Raw genomic sequence first — 21,346 nt, forward strand, 5'->3', positions numbered from 1 at the left:
GGTGCGGTCACAGTCACAGAGATAATGATGGTCCTGTCTCTCCCAGCCCGTGACTTCCTGGTTCTGCGGGGGTGGGGGCATCATACCTGTGCTTCCTTCAATCTCCTTTGTCCTCTGCCCCCCCCCAAAGAGTAAAATAAAATCATTTAACAAGGTTCAGCACATGCTTTTCTGGCGCGAGTCACTTCTCACTGCCTTCAGGAACCACAAATTCTTGACCACTCCCCCAGCCCCTGCTCACCTTCCCCATCTCAGATCCTAGCACAACTCTTTCCCAACGGCTCCTGCAATTCTCGGGTTTCTAACACACACATACACAAATTATCTCCCACAAGTCAACACCTTGCTCAAGCCCTTCCACCCCTTCAGCTCTTAGCTCAATGCCACCCCCTGAAAGTGCTCGCTGGACCCTCTAGATCAAGCCCAGACATTCTCTGTGCACCCAGCTGCCTTGCTTATACATCTACAGACAGGAGCTCTACCCAGACTGGCCTCAGGCTCCTTACGTAGCCAAGGACGACCTTAAAGTGGACTTAAGTCTGGCTTCCACTTCCTGAGCGCTGGGGTTACAGGCAGGCTCCACATCCAGTTTGTGCGGGGTTGGGATGCAGAGCAGGGCCAGTTGAGCTAAACCCTCAAGCCCGTTTGCTTTCTTCACTCACAAGCCGGCTCTGAAGCTGCTAATTTGCAACTAGACTGTTTTGGTTCCCGGACAGCGACTTGGCTACACGGTCACGGCATCCTCTGTGCCGGGCATAGTGAGCAGCGGCAACGCAGAGAAGGCCTTTGAATATTCAGTGTGGGCGGAATATTCCCACTGGATTTGGGGTACACTAAGCTCTGGGTTTTAGGGCACAGCAGGAAGGCCGGATTGTGGCTGAGGTGAACCCGGGTGCAGGCTGCGGGAGGCGTGAACCTAGAACCGGAGGACCCCGGATTGGGAAACAAGGCCCCGCTAGGGGGTTGGACTGTAAGCGGGTGGGGACCAGAGTGACGCCGGCCTGCACCCCAAGTTAGGGGCTGAGGTAACCAGTGACAGGCTGGCTGGGTGCACTGCCTCACCAGGGCGCGGCTCACCTGGTGCTCGCCACCCGCGCTTCCGCTAAGCTCCGCCCCCAGGCCAATGGCAGTGCGGTAGCGGGGGAGGCGGACTCCCATTGGCCGAATGGGCGCGGCGATGTGTGCCTATTGGCCGAGCCGCGGAGGGGCGGGGCGGAGTGCTAAATGGCTCCGGCCTGCGGGCGGCGCTCGGCGCTCGCTGAGAGGCGCGGGCGGAAGTGGCGACGCTGGCGTCCCGGGAGGCGGCGGCGGGCGGCGACAGCCCGGGCGCGGACGCCCTCGGTGCGGGCTGGGGCATCACCAAGGGCCTCGACCCCGAAATGGCGCTGCTGGCCGAGCACCTGCTCAAGCCGCTGCCCGCGGACCGGCAGATCGAGACCGGGCCTTTCCTGGAGGCGGTGGCCCACCTGCCGCCCTTCTTCGGTGAGTCCCCGCGCGCCGTCAGCCCTTTCCACCTGCCCAGATCTCTCTGCTCCTTCTCTCCCCTCAGACGAACCCCATCACTCCCTCTCATCCATCGCCCCCAACATCCCTTACTATTGCACCACGGACATGCTGCACCAACCTCCGGCTCCCCGGAACGCCTTCATCCTCGGTTTCATTTTTCGTCCCTTTCAGACTGGTCCTCAATGCTCCCCCACCCTTAAAAGGAATAAACCCTGCCCTCCCCTCCCCAGCTTCACCCGACCCCAGATCAAAGACCACCGTCACCTCCAAGGGCTTGAAGATGGAGCTGCAAAACTCAGGACGCTCTTTAGAGGAAGTCATGAAAATGTTTTCCTCCCTCTAGGAAAAGAGTCAGGAGAAGGGAAGTGGGTGGGTTGTGGGGGTGATGTCAGCGGCAGGGTGCTTAGTTCGAATCCCTCCCTCCCTTTGGCTGGGCAAGGAGGAAGTCCTGTCCGCTGCACGTCAAGTTGAAGAAGCTCTTAGGAGCACTGCAATGAGTCCCCAAGCCTGTTTCAGACCCTCTTCCTCCCCTCCTCCAGTCCAGGCCTTGTTGGAAAGTGGAAGGAAAACCGATGCCATCTGCCCTGCCCTTTGCCTTGCAGTCCACAAAGGGTGCAACCTGAGCCCTGCTTTCTGCTTTGTGGGGACGCTCCCAGTGCCCTACCCTGCTAGCTCATTTGGTGACTTTGCAGGACAACACCAGCCCCCAGGGCAGAGTCCAGGGGAAGCCTACACTCGCGCAGAGCCTTGAGGCTGCTTAGCCTGAGGAGGTTTGGCACCCACAGGCATAGTCACTTGGTTGGCTCCTGAAGATGATTCGGTCTTGGTGGGGGGCAGTAGTTCCCACAAGGGGTGTGTGGCCCTGTACATCTGTTACCAGTTTTTCTCTTGAGCCTCAGAGTGACCTGGAGGTGCTAGTCTAGGCTGGATATGGGGATAATTGAGGGCTTGTGAAGAGATGCTTCCTGTGGGAAGAAAGTCATGTATGAAGTTCTTTTTTTAAAAAATATTTATTTATGTATTATGTATACAATATTCTGTTTGTATGTATGCCTGCAGGCCAGAAGAGGGCACCAGACCCCATTACAGATTGTTGTGAGCCACCATGTGATTGCTGGGAATTGAACTCAGGACCTTTGGAAGAGCAGGCAATGTTCTTAACCGCTGAGCCATCTCTCCAGCCCATGTATGAAGTTCTTGAATCTGATGTTGGGCCCCTTCCGTAGGTGTCTAAAATGGATGTTAACTAATCTTGAATGCATTTGTCTGTGAGAGGCAAACCTGGAGCGCCAACCTGAGAGCAGGGTCTCAGCTTCCTCAGCCACCGCTGTGCCGAGCACAACTTAGTAGGTACTCCGTTAAACCTGTTTAGTGCACGACCTTCTTGTCATCGGTATCTTGTCTGGAGATAAGATTGCATCTTCAGGCAGGGAGCTGCTGGCTTTAGCTTTGATTTTTATGACATTATGTTTCTTTTTAAAAAAAAAAAATACTTATTTATTTGCATGTGTTTGAATGCCAGGGGATGGAGGACAGATTTCAGAAGTCAGTTCTTACCTCCCACCATGTGGGTCCTGGGAATCAAACCCAAACCATCCAGCTTTGCAGCAAGCTCCTTTACCTGCTGAGCCATCTCGTCAGCCCTGGAACACTGTGTTTTGTGTCTGTGTCTGTTTCCTCCTTGGATCTCTGAGTAGTTTGCTAGTCAGAGCCAGCCAGAATACACTGGGGCCGGTGGTTCTCAAGTGAGGATAGTTTTGCTCCTTAGTAGATATCTGCAGCTATGTGGAGAGATAGTTTTGTTCTTTGTAGTTGAAGGGGTGCTGAATGCCACAGGGCATTATCCAGGTCCCTCCAGACACCCCTCAATACAAAGAACACTGAAGCCCCGACAGTGGCTCCATGGTGGTGATGGCATGGCTTCCCCGTCTGCACTGAGGTGGCATGTCAGCTCTGCACTTGGGGCACCCCTTTTGAGTATGGGCATCTGGCTGGTTTGGGAGGAGATGGGAGGAGGCAGCTGGAGCAAGGGCAGAGGAATGTCCCTCCCTCTCTGCCTCTGGTCTCAAAGGATCCTTGTCTTTGCTGCCGTCTTGGGCTGTGGATGTCACAGCTGTGGACAGAAGCACCATTTAGACAGACACTTCAGTGGGGTTGGCCTGTGAAGGGTTAACTGACAGGGGTCACCCTAGAGCCATTTGCTGTTTGTAAAAGAGAGTCACTCCTGGCACTTGTATAAAAGAAAACTTTTGAGCTGCTCTTCCTAGATGGTGCTTTCTACTGTGGACTCAGGTTTCAGGAGGGTTCTCCCACCCTGGCCTTGGAGACCCACTGTCAGCTCAAGGTGGGGTCTTAGTCTACATCTTTGGGGTGTCCCTGATTGCTTGGATGAGCTGGGCACAGTGCGTGTGGCCCTGAACTACAGCTGGTCTGGAATGATGGCCACAAGGAGCCTGAGAGGCATTGTGGGAACAGGTTTTCTCAAATCAGAGCAGAACCAAACAATGACTGCCATTTTAATTTTTTTCTTTTTTTAAATCAGACTTTAAAAAAAAAAACAAAAAAAATACCAATCCAAATTCCCACTCCCTTTCCTCCTCCCATTCCCTCTACACACCCTCCTACCCCACCCCCTCCAATCCTAAGAGAGGGCAAGGCACCTTGCCCTGTGGAAGGTCCAAGGCCCTCCCTACTACATCGAGACTGAGCAAGGTATACATCCAAAGAGAACAGGATCCCAAAAAGCCAGTACATGCAGCAGAGACAAATCCCAGTGCCACTGCCAGTGGCCCCTCAGTCCGCCCCAGCCATACAGCTGTCAACTCCATTCAGAGGGACGAGCTTGGTCCTATTCCTGACTGCCATTTATAGGCACTAAGGATCTAATACCGACTTATCAGTTCACTTAGTTCCTTCATGGACATTTGTCTTGAAACCGGGGCCCTGTAACTCAGACTGGCCTTGAATCGACTCTTTACTCATAAGCTGTCAAACCCCACAGTTTCCAAGCTTCTGGGGTTATAGGCATGCACCACCATATCCTTTTCAGGAACCTATTGGTTTGTTGTTGTTGTTTGTTTTGTTTTCTTTGTTAAGATTCCACTCTGTGCTGGAACTCGCTGTGCAGCCCAGGCTGGTCTCAAATGCGGTTCTCCTGCCTCAGCTTCCAAACGGCTGGAATCACAGATGTGAGCTATCTTCTTGGCATCTCACAGCCTTTTGAAGTAGGGTTTTTAAAGAGCAGCCTTCTGCCACTTGAGGATATTTTCCTTCTAGGGTCTTCTTTCTGTGTCTTTGAGAGAGAGAAATGTTCAACCTTATTTTTCATCTAACTTCATCTAACTACATAGTGAGGTTGCCTTCCTACGTCCCTTGTCATACCCGTAGTGGCTTAGGATTCTACTTGGATGTGCCCTCAGTTTAACAATCCCTCGTGCCGGACTCCCACGCTGTGGTCGATAGTGCTGTTGCCAACATCTCCAGATCTCTTTCTCTGCATAGTTCTTTGAACCTTTTGGAACAACCACCATTGGCTGGGCTTGGTCAACACTGGCTCTCTCTGCTCCTGTGGGCATGGGCTGCATGTCAGCCTGCTCCTCTGGTTTACAGCATCCCTTTGAGGATCACCCTGCCTCTGTATCTCTAGCCTGGATTCTTCCGCTCGTGCAGGTCTTCCCGTATCCACTTAGGCTGGTCCTTTACCCATCTTTTTTTCTCCCCTCTGACCCAGTAATTGGATCTCCTGACTGATCGGTTACAAGACTGACCTGTGACTCCTGCTCACTTATCTTTTATGTCAGTTCCCTGATGTGCTGTCCTGAAGTCTGTGCTGCCCGCTTTCTGAATGACTCCCAGGCCCACACATGGCATTGTGCCACCGTCCCCAGAGTGCTCCTTGTGTCAGCCTTTCTCCTCACTCTGTATACCATTCTACCCGCCCACCCACACACCTCCTTCCTTTTGTCTGGCTGGAGTCCACATGTCCTTAAGGAATTGGCTTAGCGATAACCCTACCCAGACAGTCATCCTCCTCCCTGTGCCTCCTAGAACCTATTGTGATCTGTGGTTCTGAGTAACTTAAGTGCCCACGACTCTGCAAGCTGGAACATTTGCTGAATGTATCCTTTTATCTTACTTATTTTTTAGTATTTTGAGGCCCTTAGTAGCCCAGACTGACCCTGAATTTATGACACTCCTACCTCAGCTTCCAGAGTGCTGGTATTACTAATATACACCACACTTAGCTGCATGAAAGGGTTTTTTTTTTTTGGGGGGGGAGGTTGTTGCTTGTTTGTTTTTTCCATTTCCATTCTTCTAGGTTCTTGCCAAAAATTCTTGGTTTTTCTTTTCATATTAAAATACATGATTAAATCAGAAGACATAATCTTTGCACATCCTACACATGTGGCAGGCATTACTAATCAATCACAATTCTTTTTTCCTTTTGAGCTTAGATACAGCCTCAGCATCTTTCTTAGAATAACCACTTTCTTAGTCAATTAAAGTTGGTCCATGAGGTGACATCTATGACAACTATTAGCTGTCATTGTCTCAGGAAAAGTCCGGGATGGAGGAGCCCAAGACAATGATTTCTGCTACTCATTTGAGGTTTAATACTGGGAATGTGTTTCCTTTATTTGTGACTCTTAGCGTAATTAAATCAGTGTCCTTGGGAGCTGGCCTGGCCGCCATGCCTGGTACGCTTATCTCTAGGACACTCCCCCATGCAGCAAGCCCTTCCTGGACTGAGGACCCTTGGCTGCAGCCCTGCCGTGTTTTACACGTCTGTTGAGGGCTGTTTGCATGTCGACTCTTGTGAAAGAGATGCAGGGGGATTGTGCTCCCCTCCTGCTCCAGCAGGCTGCTGATATCTTAGTGGTGGAATGTTGAGAGGTGGGCTGTACACAAAGCCTAGGATATAGACTGTGCTGGCGTAAGCAGCACTTGGAAGAAGAAACGGTGCCCCAAAGGGACACAGAGCCGAAGAGGCACTTCCGGTCCTGGTTTGTTCAGCTTTGAAGTCCTGCAGTGGCCTGGCATTAGAGGGAAGCATTTGCAAATGTGTAGTGCGCAGGCACTGTCAGCCCTGCCTAGGTCTGGTGCTCCTGGCTGAGTGAGTGCCTTGGGAGGCGCCCTTGCCAGTCTGTAGGATGGCTGCCTTTGAAGTGCAGAGGGGAGCAGAGACTTTGGATCCAACTGGTTTCCTCCCATCCCTGTGCCCTGAACACCCAGGACAAGTGAGTGGAAAGACACACGGACTTTCTCATCCCTCTGAGCCCCAGGAGGCGACCTCACAAGGTGATGATGGTGCTCGATGCCCAGAGTCACCCCACCTTTGCATGGGTGAGAGGCTGCCAGAGTACATGCAGTCCAGCCCTTGGGAAATGGCTCTACTGCAGAGAAAGCATTCCTGAGCCTGGGTGACGGACTGCCAGGGCCCAGGGCCAACCGTTGGCTGCTTCAGTCTGAGAATCATCCAAGTGCAGCTGAGAGCCATGTGGAGTAGGTCTGGGCCCCTGGTGTCACCCACTTGCTCACCCTGGCCTTCTGAGATAGCTTATCGGTCTTTCTCTGTTCAGGACATCTGGTTCTGAGGTTGGGGCCTGATGCCTGGCCTCTGTTAGTGTGAGAGCAGAAGAGAAAAGGAAGTAGCCAAGCGTGTGACTGAGCTTACAAACATCCTCATCTTTTCACCTGGTTTGCAGAGGGATAAGGCACAGCGCTGGGAATCTGTTAGGGACAGAGTCAGGCCCTTCTGTGACGTTCCTGGCAGAGTATAGGTGGCTTAGGCAATGTCCAAATGGGAGATCTCCTGGCCCAGGACCTTGTGAAACACATGTATGCCCCACCACAGCTAGCCTGACCCCTTTAAGATGGCTCTCGGGGGCAAGCGTGGGAGTGGATGGAAACTCGTTTCTAACCCTTATGAAGGAAGTAAGAAACAAGGGAATTGGGGTAGGGTTTCTTAAAGAGGACCTTGAGGATGCAGCCCTGGCACAGGGTAGGCAGCCCTGCTTCTTCAGACACAGCTGTGTTCCCTGAGAAGTCCTCTTCTGGACAAAAGCATCCTGAGCTGCTGTGTGGTGGGGAGGGGAAGCTGGTGTGATGTGACAGTGTCAGAGCTTGTGGGGTGAAGAGCCGGCTGTGGTCTTAGGTTCTATTGTTTCTGGTTTTAAAATGGCTTTGTGAGTCTCCCTGCTTCTGTTACAGCCTTACTCAGCCCCCTTTCTCTTACTGTTACAATGTAGCTAAGCTTCCTAAACGCTCCGGGACCAGCAGACTGGGTGTGCCCCAGGCAGTCAGCTTCCCCAGGCTTCTAAGTGTTCTCTGTGCTGTCCTCCAAGAATACCCCTTGACTCCCACCCAAGCCCCCTTTGTAACGCACTTGAAGTCATGCCTGGATGATTTCTGTTGGCTTTTCCTCTTCAGTCCGTCAATATTTCCCCATCTCCGATTTCTTCTTTACTCCTTCCCATGTTGTGGATGCTAGGAACGTACTCCACCACTCCACCATAGATCCAGTCTCTGGCTTCCCCAACAACCAGGGTCATTGTTTTCTGGATTTCCTTTCTGGAAAACCTGACTGTTGAGAAAGATGATGCTATACTATGTAATAAGTATAATAAATAAGACATTTATTTTTATTGTTTTTAATTGAACTATATATTTTTCCCTGCTCCTCTCTTTTCCTCCCTTCTATTCTTTTCCATGATTCCCACACTCCCAATTTACTCAGGAGATCTTGTCTTTTTCTACTTCCCATGTAGATTAGATCCATGTATATCTCTCTTAGGGTCCTCTTTGTTGTCTAGGTTCTCTGGAATTGTGAATTGTAGGATGATTTTTCTTTGCTTTATGTCTAAAAGCCACTTATGAGTGAGTGCATATTATATTTGTCTTTCTGGATCTGAGTTACCTCACTTAATATGATGTTTTCTAGCTCCATCCATTTGCCTGGAAATTTCAAGATGCCATTATTTTCCCCTACTGTATAGTACTCCATTGTATAAATGTACTATTTCTTCTTTATGCATTCTTCGGTCAAGGGGCATTTAGGTTGTTTCCAGGTTCTGGCTATGACAAATAATGCTTCTGTGAACATAGTTGAGCACATGTCCTTTGAGCATCCTTTGGGCATATACCCAAAAGTAGTATTGCTGGTCTTGAGGAAGGTTGATTCCTAATTTTCTGAGAAATCACCATACTGATTTCCAAAGTGACTGTATCAGTTTGCATTCCCACCAGCAATGGAGGAGTGTTCCCTTTACTCTACATTCTCTCCAGCATAAGCTGAATGAGACTTTTTATTGAGGTACCCTGCAGGAACTGTGCTGAGCCCTTGGCTGAAGCCTCTCAGCAAGATGGGATTCATCATTACTCTTATTTTACTAATGAGGCAATTGTAGCTCAGAGACATTGGCTAATTTCCCCAGGTTACAGAGCAAGTCAGATTTTCCCAACTATACTTCCAATTAAGGCTGGCTTTTTGGGGGGACAAGATCTCACTATATATTCCTGACTGGCTTGGAGCTCACTATGTAGACCACCAGGAATAGCCTCAAACAGTGCAGAGAGACTAAAGGTGTGTGTCACTACCCCTGGCCTCCAGACTGTTATTAAAGAGGCCACAGTGGACAGACAGTGTGCAGACGCAGCGTGGTTCTTAAAGGTGATAATATAGAGCAGAGCCAGCCTTAGAGTGTGGCCATCCTCCGTGTTCTCCCCTTCCAAAACAGCCTGTGCCCTGAGCCTGGACGCCCCTCCCCAGTTAATAAAAGATTCATCTCCATCAGCTGTAATCTGAGCCACCCATTCTGATCTTGTAACTCAGGACCTGTAACACTAATCTGCTGGGAGTGTCTAACAAATTTTATTATCTGGCTATGAAAAAAGGCATTCCCAGCAGAACCTCGCCACACCACATAGTGTCTATTGCCACATAGTGACCACTCCTTGGAAATAAGTGTTCAGGGACTGAGTTAGGTGTGTCTCACCGAAAGCAGAGTCATCTGGTTCCTCCTGTGTTTGCTCATTTACCTGTGCCAGGGCCTGGACATGTGGCTCAGACTGGGCTTCAACCCTCCATCTTCCTGCCTCAGCCCCTGAGAACTGGGATGACATTTTGTTCTTAAATGAAAATGATTTTCTAAGAGGAAGTGGTTGGAGGGCTGGCACCTCTCAGGACGTGGCTAATCTCTTATTTGTTGTTCAGTTTGGGTCAATGGGAACATACTTTGTTGTGATAGACAGAGCTGCAGGTCTGTAATTCTAAGGCCTGGGAGGTGGAGGCTGGACACTTAGGAGTTCAGAGTCGTCTTCAAGAAAGTTCAAGGCTAGCCTGCATACCTGCATACCTGAAGTCTGGGAGTTTAATTCCCAGAACCCGTGTAGAAAGCCAGGTGTGGTGGTACATGCTTATAATCCCAATGCTGGGGAGATTGGGACAGGTGGCTTCCTGGAGCTCACTGGTTAGCCAATCAAGTTCACTTAACAAGCCACAGGCCAGTGAGAGATCCTTATTGTATCAAAAAGATGGAAGATGGCACCTGGGGTTGACCTCTGACTTCCAAACGCCTGTGCACCCACATGACCGTACATACGAATAGAGAAGAAAACAGTAAAGATGTTTGGAATGCCTGTGACGGAAATTTCCAGATGTGTGTTGTGCTCTTTTCTGGAGAGGGAGAGCAGGGGCTACTCAGTCTCACTAAGTCACCCAGGCAGGCCCTGAACTAGTATTTCCTGCCTCAACCTCCCAAGTGCCAAGGCTATGGGCATGCACCACCACGTCGCGATGCTGGAACCCAGGGCCTTGAGCGTGCTTGGCAAGCACTGTCTGTGACGCCCAGCCACACCCTGGCTGCGCTGAGTACAATGACCTGTGTTCAGCTGTGCTGAAGGAGGAAATGATCTGGGTGGTATGTAGTGACAAGCTGGCTGGTGGACAATTCTGCCTTCTGGGCAGTGGCAGCCCTTTGGGCAGTGGTAGAGACCCAGGCAGGAGGCCCTAGTCCCCAAAGGGGACTTCCTCTCCTGGCATCCATTTCCTTTTGTTTTGTGAGTAGTTTTGACAGCTTACTCTGTGTTTTCCCAGCAGCTACTGGATGCTGCCGGCAAAGCAGGAGAAAACAGCCATCAACAACCCAGAGGTGCTTTTAAAAAGACGGAAGACATTCAGTATAGTGCCCCATGGTGAAGGTTTGAGGGAGCCTGTGACATCACCAGGCCACCCTTTATATTTTTAAATGATGACCCTTTTTAGAAAGTTACAGATGGCTTGTTCCATTTGTGGATTTGTTTTAATTTGTGTGTATGTGTGCCTGAATGTGCTACATGTATAGAGGTACCCACAGAGGACGTCAGATCCCCTGATACTAGTTACAGGAGTTTGTGGGCCACCTGACAGGGGTGCTGGTTACTGCCCTCAGGTTCCCTGGAAGGGCTGCAAGTGCCTTAGCTTCTGATCATCTCTGCAGCCCCGGTGTTACATTTTAAATAAATGCTATCCAGAATGGTTAAGCCAGTGGCTGATACATTCATAAAATTACTTAGTTGATGGAAAGGTCTCCATGTTAGTTGTATTTTCTTCATCACTGCGATTAAGCATCTTTTTATTTCACGCATGAATTATTCATCGTAAGGAACTTTTTTTTCTTACTGTTCTGTAACTACTCTTTATATATTTGGGATAATAAACAGCCTTTATTTTCTCTGCTTCCTGCTCCACTTTGTTGATGGCCTCTTATAAGAAGCTCTTGGGTTTTTGTAATCAGATTATTGACCTTTTCTTATGCCTTCTGGGTTGAGAAAAAAAAGCCTTTATTAGGCGTAAGAGGCCTTTCAGCGGTGTTCTAAAAAGTCAGAGCTTTTCCGAAGCAGCTTGCCTGTTGGGGTTGGTTGTGTGACAACAGGAGGTGGTGGCACTGTGGGCCTTCCTGTTTTTAAAGGCAGCTCCCTTCCTTCTGTGGGTTACAGGACAAACTGGAAAACCATGCAAGGCCTTCTCCCTCCAGGGCCAGGCGGGTGGATGGCAGTTAAAAGAAGGCAAAACGAGTTTGAGAGAACTGCGAAACTAGTCAGACAAGAAAGGTGGTTGTGGGCAGACTGTGCCCTGGGGCAGCAGTGAGGCTGACAGGCTGTGGGAACCAGCACAGGTTTGACTCTTAGAAAGGCCACCTGAGCGTGGGAATTCAAACCATGCTTTGGGGTTCCTGCCCCAACACTGTTCTGAGTTCACACCAGCAGATGTATCCTAGAAAGCTAACGTGGGGTGCTTTGGCGCTGTCACCTAGCTCGGGCGACTCATTTGGCCTCTCTAAGTGGCCCCTGTGTAAGCCATAGGAAGCAGACCCCAGCCCACCATACTCAGAGTTCTCTCTGCACAGCCCCTCTGGACTGCAGGAAATGAAGGGTTCATACTCAGAGTTCTCAAGTCACTTGTCAGAGTCACAATTCACACCCAGAGCCAGCTGGCTTTGACATGACACTAACCACAAGTGCCCAGCTTCCAGGTGCTACTGGCCTGTTTGGCCTACAGCACAGGGCACACTGTCCAAGCCTTTCCTGTCCTCCACCTGGGGTCACCTTGACCCCACACTCCCATCTCTTTTTGTCTGGGATAGGGTCTCACTGTGTAGCCCAAGCTGACCTAGAACTCATGACCCTCCTGCATCAGACTCTAGCATGCTGGGGTGACAGGCTAGGCCCACTCTCTTTCTTAAAGTCCCTCATGGAGCCTGCAGTCCTGCCTCAGCATCTGCCTCCATCCACCGCACCCTTCCCCCACAGCAGAGCGGGCACCCTGGCCTGGGCCCCAACCATCAGTCTCACACACACAATGATGGCTGTGGGGACAGTGCCTGCTGAGCACAGCGGCTTTGTGAGCCTCACGAGCACTGTCAGGAGAACGGCAAACAATAAGCCTTTCTCCTGTCAACAGGGTGGGGCTCAGTGCCATACCGCGGTTGTGTCATACGTTAGACTACGGCTGCCCACACTGCCGTCCAGGCCGGCTTCCCGGCATCTCCCTGTGAAGGCTGTGGTTGATGAACATGCAGCACCTGCTATGTACACAGTCCGTACCTGCCCTGCGCGGAGACCTAGTCTCACTTTTCAGGGAGAAAAGCTGAAGCCCAAGTTGCTTCACAGACCCTCTGCCATCTTGGGTGGCTGGGTGCTTAAAACTAATACTTGGAGCCGGATGGTGGCGCACACCTTTAATCCCAGCACTCGGGAAGCAGAGGCAGGCAGATCTCTGTGAGTTTGAGGCCAACCTGTTCTACAGAGTACAGCCAAGGCTACCCAGAGAAACCTTGTCTCAAAAAAAACAAAAACAAACAAACAAAAAACCTAATACTTGGGGGTCATCTGAACTATAATAAGAGTGTAGACAAAGGGGAGGGGAGAATGGTGCCGTTAGTAAAGTATCTGCTGTGCCACAAGGCTGAGTGTGGATGCCTGGCACCCAAAACAGCACCTGGGCTGTCTGTGTCGGGTGGGGAGTGGTGTGCAGACAAGAGAACCCCTGGAGCTTGATGCCTGTCCAGTAAGTGAGCCTGGGCTCAGTGAGAGGCAAGGAGAGTGGTTAGGAAACACACCACGGTTGACCTCTGGCCCTCAGGTGCGCCTGCACAAAAGTGTGGAGAAGAGCCTTCCAGGCACCACAGACACAGTACACAGGGGCAGACCCTCCATGAGGGACTTCACTGGGCGGGATGTGGTGGAACACACCTGTCATCCCAGCGTTTGGAGGCAGGAGGACCATGGTCTACACACCACGATCTCAGAAAGAGAAAAAGTGAAAAGCGGGTGTACAGCGGGGTTTGCACTCTGCAGAGGTTTGGAGAGATTTGCTTGGTAGTGAAGCCTGACCCTAGAATTGGGGAGCATAGACTGATCAATGCCTCTTTCCCAGCGTTTGCCTCACACTGGGCACCCTGATAATAGGTCTGGAGTATTTTTCTTTTAAATTGATTTTTGCATTTACTCATATGAGCATGCATGTGTGAGCCATGACGACTGAGTGGGGGTCAAAGGACAACTGTGAAAATCTGTTCTCTCCTTCCACCATGTGGGTCCTGGGGACTGAATGTGTAAGTCGCCACTGGGCCATTTCTCGGGCCCATAATTTAATTTTTTGGTGACGCTAGGCAGGGGCTCTGCCTCCTCTGCACTGAGCTGCACCCCCAGCCTGGGTGCAACATTGTTTCTTGTTTTCTTTCCAGAGACTCTGCTTTGTAACCCAGGCTGGCCTCAAACTCTTGGTGTTCCTGCCTCTGCCTCCTAAATGTTGGGGTTACAGGTACATGCCTATAACCAGGGTGGTACATCTTAAATCCTGATTTCTGATCCGTGTGCAACTCACATGGAGGAAACAGACATATGGTCCAGGATACTTGCCCCATGGAGGGATATCAGGCCCGTCTCACTACCACCCAGATAGTCCATGTCCTCATCCATGTCCCTCTGTGTCTGGGATGTGTCATTGAAGGTGCTTTCAGCACACACTTCTTCATGTTAGCAGTGAAAGAGTATTCAAGATGGCCACCCACATGTGCTGGTCACCTTCAGTGGGATTTGACCAGCAGTTCTTCTCTTGAGGTCATTCACTGAGTCCTTAGGCCCTTGTCTGCCTCCATGGCAGCGGGATCTCCCTTCTGTGGTACTGCTACCTACTTCTGCCTACTATGGCGTCCTTGTGCCCTTGTTCTGAGTCAGACTTATCAAGCCCACTTCCCAGCAGGGAGAAGGTGGGTGTCAGGGGAGCAAGGCAACTTCACTTAGGTTCTGAGGGTGAGGGCAGTACTGGAATGTGACCCCTCCTCTCTGAGCAGCTTTTGCTGGTATGATATTCTGGCTGCAGGTGCTACCGGCTAAGAGGAGCAAAGCATGGGGAGGGGAAGAGGCAGGAACACAATTCACATCCCACATGGGGCCTGGGGTTCCAAGTACACATGGCAGGTGACTCCTGGTCTGCCTGTCACCTGCTCAAAGTTGTCACTGTTTGTACTGCACTCCTTTCTACTAGGATCTGCCAAGAAAGGTTCCCTCCTCCACATGGAAACACTGTAGCTCCAGGAAGAACAGAATGTGTGTCTATGGCTGCTTGTCACACACCTGTCCCGCTCACAAGATGGGAAACTTGAAGCTCAGATGAAGGGCAGTGTGAGGGAGGGTGGAAGTCAAGTCTGAGGTCTCGTGATTGCCGGCAGGACAGTGCAGGCAGAGCATTTCCAGCACTGCAGAGAGTTCTCTTAGATGGGGCAGTGCTGGGGAGAGCAACTCCAGCAGCCTCAGAGGCCCTGACGGGTTCTGGGGTGACAATCCACTCTCATCCAGAGCCCAGCACCCTGTGAATTCACTTGGCCACGGGACCTTCCGAACACCTATAAATGATTCTTTCTGGCCCCTAAACACACAGTCTTCCATGTGTGGAAGATGGCGGTTTTCCATGGCCTGTGGTGGTTCTGAATGCCATCTTGGTTGGGAATCTAAATCTCTCTTCTCATTCTGTTCCCAGATTGCCTTGGGTCCCCAGTGTTTACGCCCATCAAAGCAGACATAAGTGGGAACATCACTGTAAGTACATCATCAGGCATCTGAACCCATCCCTGCCAGGTGCCAGGCTGAGTTCAGGGAAGAGGACAGAGACTGTAGAGTCCTAGCCCCTCGCCTGCTGGACCAAGGTTCTCAGTGCCCCCTTGCGAGCACACAATCCAGGATCGTCCAGATACTCTGCTACCCACTCCACCAAACAAGAACTCCAGAGATGGGGAAGTGGTTCAGTTTTACAAACATGCAGGCCTGATTTAGGCCCCCTAAACCCATGTCAAAGTATCACTGGGCAGCACAAGAATAATCCTGGTGCTGGAGGAGATAGATGGGTCCCTGGTGGTCACTGGCCAGCCAGTGAGAGGCTGTACCTTAAAAAAAAAAATAAAGGTGGGGTTGGGCGGTGGTGGCTTATGGTTTTAATTCCAGCACTCGGAATCTGAGGCCAGCCTAATTTATAAAGGGAATTCCAGGACAGCTAGGACTGCTACACAGAGAAACCTTGTTTCGAAAAATCAAAACAAACAAACAAATAAATATATAAATAAGTAAAGGTGGAGGGCTGGTGAGAGGGCTCAGGGGTCAAGGGTGCTCGCTGCCCTTTCAGAGGCTTGGAGTTTGGTCCCAGTACCCACACTGGGCAACTTCAAGTTCCTTTAACGCCATTTCCAGAGATCTAGTGTCTTAGCCTCCATTGGTACTCACGCACACACACACACACACACACACACACACACACACACACACACACACGTAACTCCAGTTAAGCATCATCCTGCAGGCATCCTGTAATACAGCACTCAGGCTGAGGACTGAGGATCTGTGCTAGCCTAGTTAAGCATCCCACCACCACAGAAAGAACAAGAATCAAGTCCATAGTGGCGTCAGCTTGGCTCTTCCATGTTGGATACTTCTGCAGAGAGGCACACTGAGGGCGCGGCCTCCCTTCTCCAGCCCAGGGAACCTTGGGCCTGGTCCTGCGATTACTGTCTCACAGAGATGAGGAGCTTGAAGCTCAGAGTAGTTGATGACTCACTTAAGGTCACACAGCAGGAAGTGACGGGTGGCATTCAGGCTTAGCCAGTCTCGACCGACTGATGTAGCGCCAGTTCAGGGGCTGCTTTGTCTGAATAGCTCTGAACCCTTTTGCCTGGTCTGTTCTTCTTCAGTGTGGGACTTCAGGTCCCTGACGTCTGTGACAGTGTCAACAGCAGTGGGAAGACATGCGTTTTTGGAGCTAGCCCAGCTAGGCCCCACTCCCTGTCCCAAGCCTTTTGACACATTACCCCTGAGTCCTAATCCGTTGATTGGGTTCTGAGTGCAGTGTCAGGGTCACCAAAAGGACTGTGTGAGGCACTTGAAGCATTTCAGGGGCCCAGGCTCCTGGGTGGCGCCTGGACTCATGAGCAGGTTGGTGGCAGGGCCCATAGGACGGGACGCTCTGCCCGGTGTGCGGAAGCAGTCTGCGGGGCAGTCCGTGACAGGAAAACATCTGTGCTCTATTCCAGAAAATTAAAGCCGTCTACGACACTGACCCAGCCAAGTTCAGGACCCTGCAGAACATCCTGGAGGTGGAGAAGGGCATGTATGGAGCCGAGTGGCCCAGAGTGGGAGCCACGCTGGCACTGCTGTGGCTGAAAAGGTGACGGACTGGAGGTGGGGCGTGGCTGGGCCACGTTGGGCCGAGGGCGTCAACACTGCCACAAGAAACTTCCCAAGTCTGACAGATGTGTGGTAGCACTCCCTTGTTCTAACCCCAGAGACAGCAGGGGAAGTGCACTTACCAGCCGTAGTCTCCACTCCCTTCTTTATGCACCGGATAGAGTGGTCCAGATGTGGCATCTCCCCATCTCACCGAGGAGGCCACGTCACAGCCCAGGTCGACTGGGCAGTGATACAGATGGTGCACGACACAGAGGCAGCGCTTTGTGCACGGGTGGATTTGTGTGTTAAGACTCCCTTAACAGGCATGTGGTAGGAGCGCTCCTGAACTTGCACGAGTGTCTTCCTTGAATCTTTTCAGTGGTCTGGTAGCTCCGGAATTCTCTAGCCATGTGATTCCAGCAGCTGAGAAAGCAGGGACCCTTGCCCTGCCTTCCAGCGCTTCCCACTGTTGACATCTCAGGGGTCTGGACCAGGACCCAGGAAGACAGCTTGTCCCCTGAAGGTCATCTCCTGGCCCCCAACACATACTTCTCTGGTGAACTGGACTTGGGAAAGTTGGCTTCCCAGAGGTGGGCCGGGTGGTCATCAGGATCTGCTTGTTCTAAGAGCTGCCCCAGGCACACTGCCCAACCTTGTCATCAGGCCTTGCAGGCCTAGACTGAGGAATATCTCCCAGTCCATTTGCCCAGCAGTAGCAAGGCAGGTGATACCACTCCTCATATGTAAGTCACCTGTGGGCCTGGGGGTGACCAGAAAGGCAGTGCAGGCTCTGGAGCCGAGCGCAGACGGACTATGACAGACTCCTGTCATATGACATATGACAGTCATATGTCAGTGCCCTGCTCCAGAAGCTCTTGCCTGGGCAACCCCAGTCCCCTGCAGGAGGGTAGCAGAAGCATTTGTTTGGGATCCAGTGATGGGCACATAAGGCAGGAGGCTGGTGAGCAGCTGGAAGGGCACCTGCTGTGCAGTGGCTGACGGTGCCTGGTTCGGCCCCATGCATTTGAAGGGGGTAGGATGGGGGCTCCAAATGAGCTACATGGAGAGGCTCAGCCCTTGGTCAGCTTTACTGATGCTCGGCTCACCGTGAGGCAAGACATCCTGCTAGCAGCACTGTGGGAAGAAGCTGACAGGAAACAGGAGGTCACTAGGGACTCTTCCTCCAGTTAGATCCCACTTCTCACAGCAACACCTAAGCCTTCAGAATAGGGGCCTCTGGGCACCTTTCCTGTTGCTTTCTATTCAGGGTTCCTGTTGTGCCCCATGAAGCATCTTAGGGTCACTGTGCAGTAGAGGCGAGCAGCTTGGAAGGCAGTGTGACACATCTCTGGCCTTTGAACCTGCCAAGGGTCACACTGGCTTCATCCTTTACACCACGAGAGGCTGCAAGGACCCAGAATAGGCTCTGCTTGAGGCACGCTGCACCAGAGCTGGGTCATCACATGCTCAGAAGTAGAACCGACACAGGTCACCTAGGGGAGGTACTCCCTTGTGCATGCACTGTTATGGGTCATGGCCCTAAATGAATGTCCCCTTGGACCACAGGGGCCTGCGCTTCATCCAGGTATTCCTGCAGAGTATCTGTGACGGGGAACGGGATGAGAACCACCCTAACCTCATCCGTGTAAATGCCAACAAGGCCTATGAGATGGCCCTAAAGAAGTACCACGGCTGGCTGGTGCAGAAAATCTTCAAGGTGAGCCCCCACAGGACAAGAAGATTATGTTCCTTCCCACTGAGTCCCTGCTTATCCTGCGAAGGACTCACCTGGACTATAGGATGGGGCTGGTGCACTTAGACCCTCATGCAACCACTGCCAACCCTGTTTGTGGCCTCAGGTGTTCCTTAGTGTCCCTGTGGGCCCCTCAGCCTGTTGGTTCCATGGCTGTGAGAAGAGTCAGGTCTGCAGACTCAAGAACCACGGGTGATGGTGGAGTCATTGGCTCTCCTCCACCCTGGGCTCTCACCCCAGGCACAGAGGGGAAGAAGGGCCCTGCCCTCAAGGACGTAGCTGCTAGAAACACTCTGGCCCTTGGTTTACAGTGGCCTGTGTTTGGGTGATACTGACCACAGCCCCTGGAAAAGACTCTTGTGCCGGCCTAGGTAGCTGAGGGGCCCTAGATTCATCAGGCTGGGAGTCAGAAGTCCTCCCAAATGTCCCTGGCTACCCTGCCCCTCACAATGTCCTCATCAGATTACCCCTCCTTCCCAAGAAGCTCAGGCTCTGACAGGAAGGGCCCCAAGGCAGGCTGGGTCCAGGCAGGAAGAGTAGGTCATGAGGCAGAAAGTGTGGCCACCTCTGGGCCTTCTACCTGGGCATGGCTGGGGTCAGGGCTCATTTCAAGTAGCCCACTCTTCCTGCAGTGTCTTCCTCCAGAGCCCCTGTAAGCACCCTCAGGAAAGACAGTATCCCATGTGTCACCCCAGCTGCTGCGAGTGCACCGCTAGTGGGCGCTGTTTCATACTCCGCCCTGTGATGATCTCAGGTCCTAGGGCTTAGCCTCTGCCCAGGATGATCCTAGAGCCCAGGAGTTCTGAGCCAGCCTGGGCAACACAACCAGGTTCCCATCTCAGAAACACAAGTGGGCACCAGGGAGCCTGCCTCCCTGGGCCTCAGTGGCCTCATGTCTCACACCTCCAGACCTCTGGGAAAAGGAAGGCGTCCTGCACCGTGTGCAGCACGTGGCTTAAGTCAGGGCCCCAAAGTAATTACTGTCTTCTCACATGTGACCCCTCACTCCACAAACCGGGGTCTAGATGTTTTATTTGGTTGTGTCTTTGTCCTCTGGCTCTAAGGTTCTATGAATTTCTGGTTCTCTGCCTTTTGAAGTATTGAAGTATCCCCCAAATTTAACCAAGGGCAGAACAATGTGTACCTGTTGCTGCCCTGAGCATCTGTGTACCCTGTGCTATGTAGAGCGCTTCACACAACCCCCATAATCATTCTCTTGTGTGGTTTTGTGTTTATGAGACAGGGTCGCACTATGTAGCCCTGGCTGTCCTGGAACTCACTCTGTAGACCAGGCTGGCCTCGAACTCACAGAGATCTGCCTGCCTCTGATTCCCGAGTTCTGGAACTAACAGTGTGCACCACCACTGTCCCGCTGTCCCCTCCCTAATCTTAACACGAGCAACCAAGTTGAGTGAATATAGCTAACCTCAAGACACAAGTTTCAGTGTGCACTTGGGCCTGTCAGTCCGTACTCCAAGCTGGTGCTGGTGTCCTGCTCTCCCTTTTAAGGGAAGGGAGCATGCACCTTTCTTTTCCCTTCCAACATGAGCAGAGTGACCCACCCAGCACAGGCGTCAGGGCTGCACACCCTCAGTGCCCAGCGTGCCAGCCTGATCTTGCCCCACTAATACTGCACCTGCCTTCCCTCTTCCCTCTCAAGGCAGCACTGTATGCAGCACCCTACAAGTCTGACTTCCTGAAGGCTCTCTCCAAGGGGCAGAACGTGACGGAGGAGGAGTGCCTTGAGAAGATCCGCCTCTTCCTGGTCAACTACACAGCCACCATCGACGCCATCTATGACATGTACACCAAGATGAACGCAGAGCTTGACTATACAGTGTAGCTCCCAGACACAGCCCCACGTGGGAGCAAGCAAGCCCGAATCACTGTGAATCAAGCTGGAGTGCCCAGCTCAGCTGCCAGGCCAGCCTAGGTCTGCAGGGGGCAGCCTCAGCTTGTTAGAGGTCATTTGTTTTGTTTTTGTTTGTTGCCTATTCTAATGGAGCAATAAACACCTAGTCCTGCTTTCCCAGAAGCCCAGGTTGAGCAAGCCTTCCCTCCAGTGTGGTCAAAACCAGTTAACATTGCTCAATTAACATTGCTAACGATCAAGTTCTAGGGTTTTCTGTCTTTTCCTCCTCTACCCAGCTCAGGAGGAGCCCAGCCTGGGGTAGACATACACCTCACCCAGCAAAGAAGCCTGATCCATCTGGCCCAAGGATGTCTTAGATGTTTGGAGCACGATGGAGTCTGACCGGAAGTTCAGCAGGGTCCCTACTGTGGTGTCTGTTTAAAGAGCAACCTGGTGGGAGCCCTCACCGTGGCTGGCGCATCTGCCCTTGCCAGCCCTGCTCTCTCTCTTTCACTCTGTCTTTTGTAAGACAGGTTGTTTTGTTTTGTTTTAGCCTAAATGTACCAGCAAGCCTTTTCAGATGATTGACTAGGCACACAAGTGACCATACATGACTGTATTTGCATTCTTCTGCATAGTTATTTTCTTCAGGGATGGCTCTTCCAACCTAAGAAACTGCCTGTCATGGGAGCCCTCCAGCTGTGGAGACCCAAGAAACTGCCTTGCTGCCTTAACTGTCCTTCTGGCCTAAAAAGAGCTATATTTTTTAAAGTATTGGGGTAAACAAACCCTGGAAGAATTGATGTGTATTAAAGAAAAAAAAACCCCAATGAGGAACAATTGGTGATTTTTATGCAGAAATTAAATAATCCTTAATAAATAAATCTATATTTTGAAATCATATCTGGTGCGTCTGTGGTTCTTAATCTTTTATTATTTTCTGTATCAGAGGTTACACCTTGGGAGAGGGGGCCTCCGCTGAGCAGTCGGTTTCTCCTGCTAGGCCTGTGGACTCATCTGTGCTGCCTTTCTTGACTGCA

The 21,346-nt window shown here is 51.5% G+C and overlaps 1 protein-coding gene across 1 annotated transcript; it reads left to right on the top strand.

The window, feature by feature from the left end:
- The first annotated feature begins 1,255 nt into the window (after positions 1 to 1,255).
- Gltp (glycolipid transfer protein) lies at positions 1,256 to 21,207 on the top strand. The gene is made up of 5 exons (XM_050121149.1): positions 1,256 to 1,482; positions 15,026 to 15,084; positions 16,566 to 16,699; positions 18,268 to 18,418; positions 20,115 to 21,207. The coding sequence occupies exons 1-5, from the start codon at positions 1,380 to 1,382 to the stop codon at positions 20,295 to 20,297; spliced, it is 630 nt and encodes a 209-aa protein (XP_049977106.1). The 5' UTR covers positions 1,256 to 1,379; the 3' UTR covers positions 20,298 to 21,207.
- The last annotated feature ends 139 nt before the right edge of the window (positions 21,208 to 21,346 follow it).

The sequence above is a fragment of the Alexandromys fortis genome, unplaced genomic scaffold (assembly GCF_014885135.2).
Source record: "Alexandromys fortis isolate MF-2015 unplaced genomic scaffold, M_Fortis_MF-2015_v1.1 scaffold_197, whole genome shotgun sequence".
Lineage (NCBI taxonomy): Eukaryota > Metazoa > Chordata > Mammalia > Rodentia > Cricetidae > Alexandromys > Alexandromys fortis.

Bases quoted from the DNA above. Each gene is read 5' to 3' on its own strand.
- Gltp (XM_050121149.1), top strand. From the start codon at position 1,380: ATGGCGCTGCTGGCCGAGCACCTGCTCAAGCCGCTGCCCGCGGACCGG. The intron at 15,085-16,565 runs GTAAGTACATCA...GCTCTATTCCAG, and splicing joins ACATAAGTGGGAACATCACT to AAAATTAAAGCCGTCTACGA. The intron at 18,419-20,114 runs GTGAGCCCCCAC...TTCCCTCTCAAG, and splicing joins TGGTGCAGAAAATCTTCAAG to GCAGCACTGTATGCAGCACC.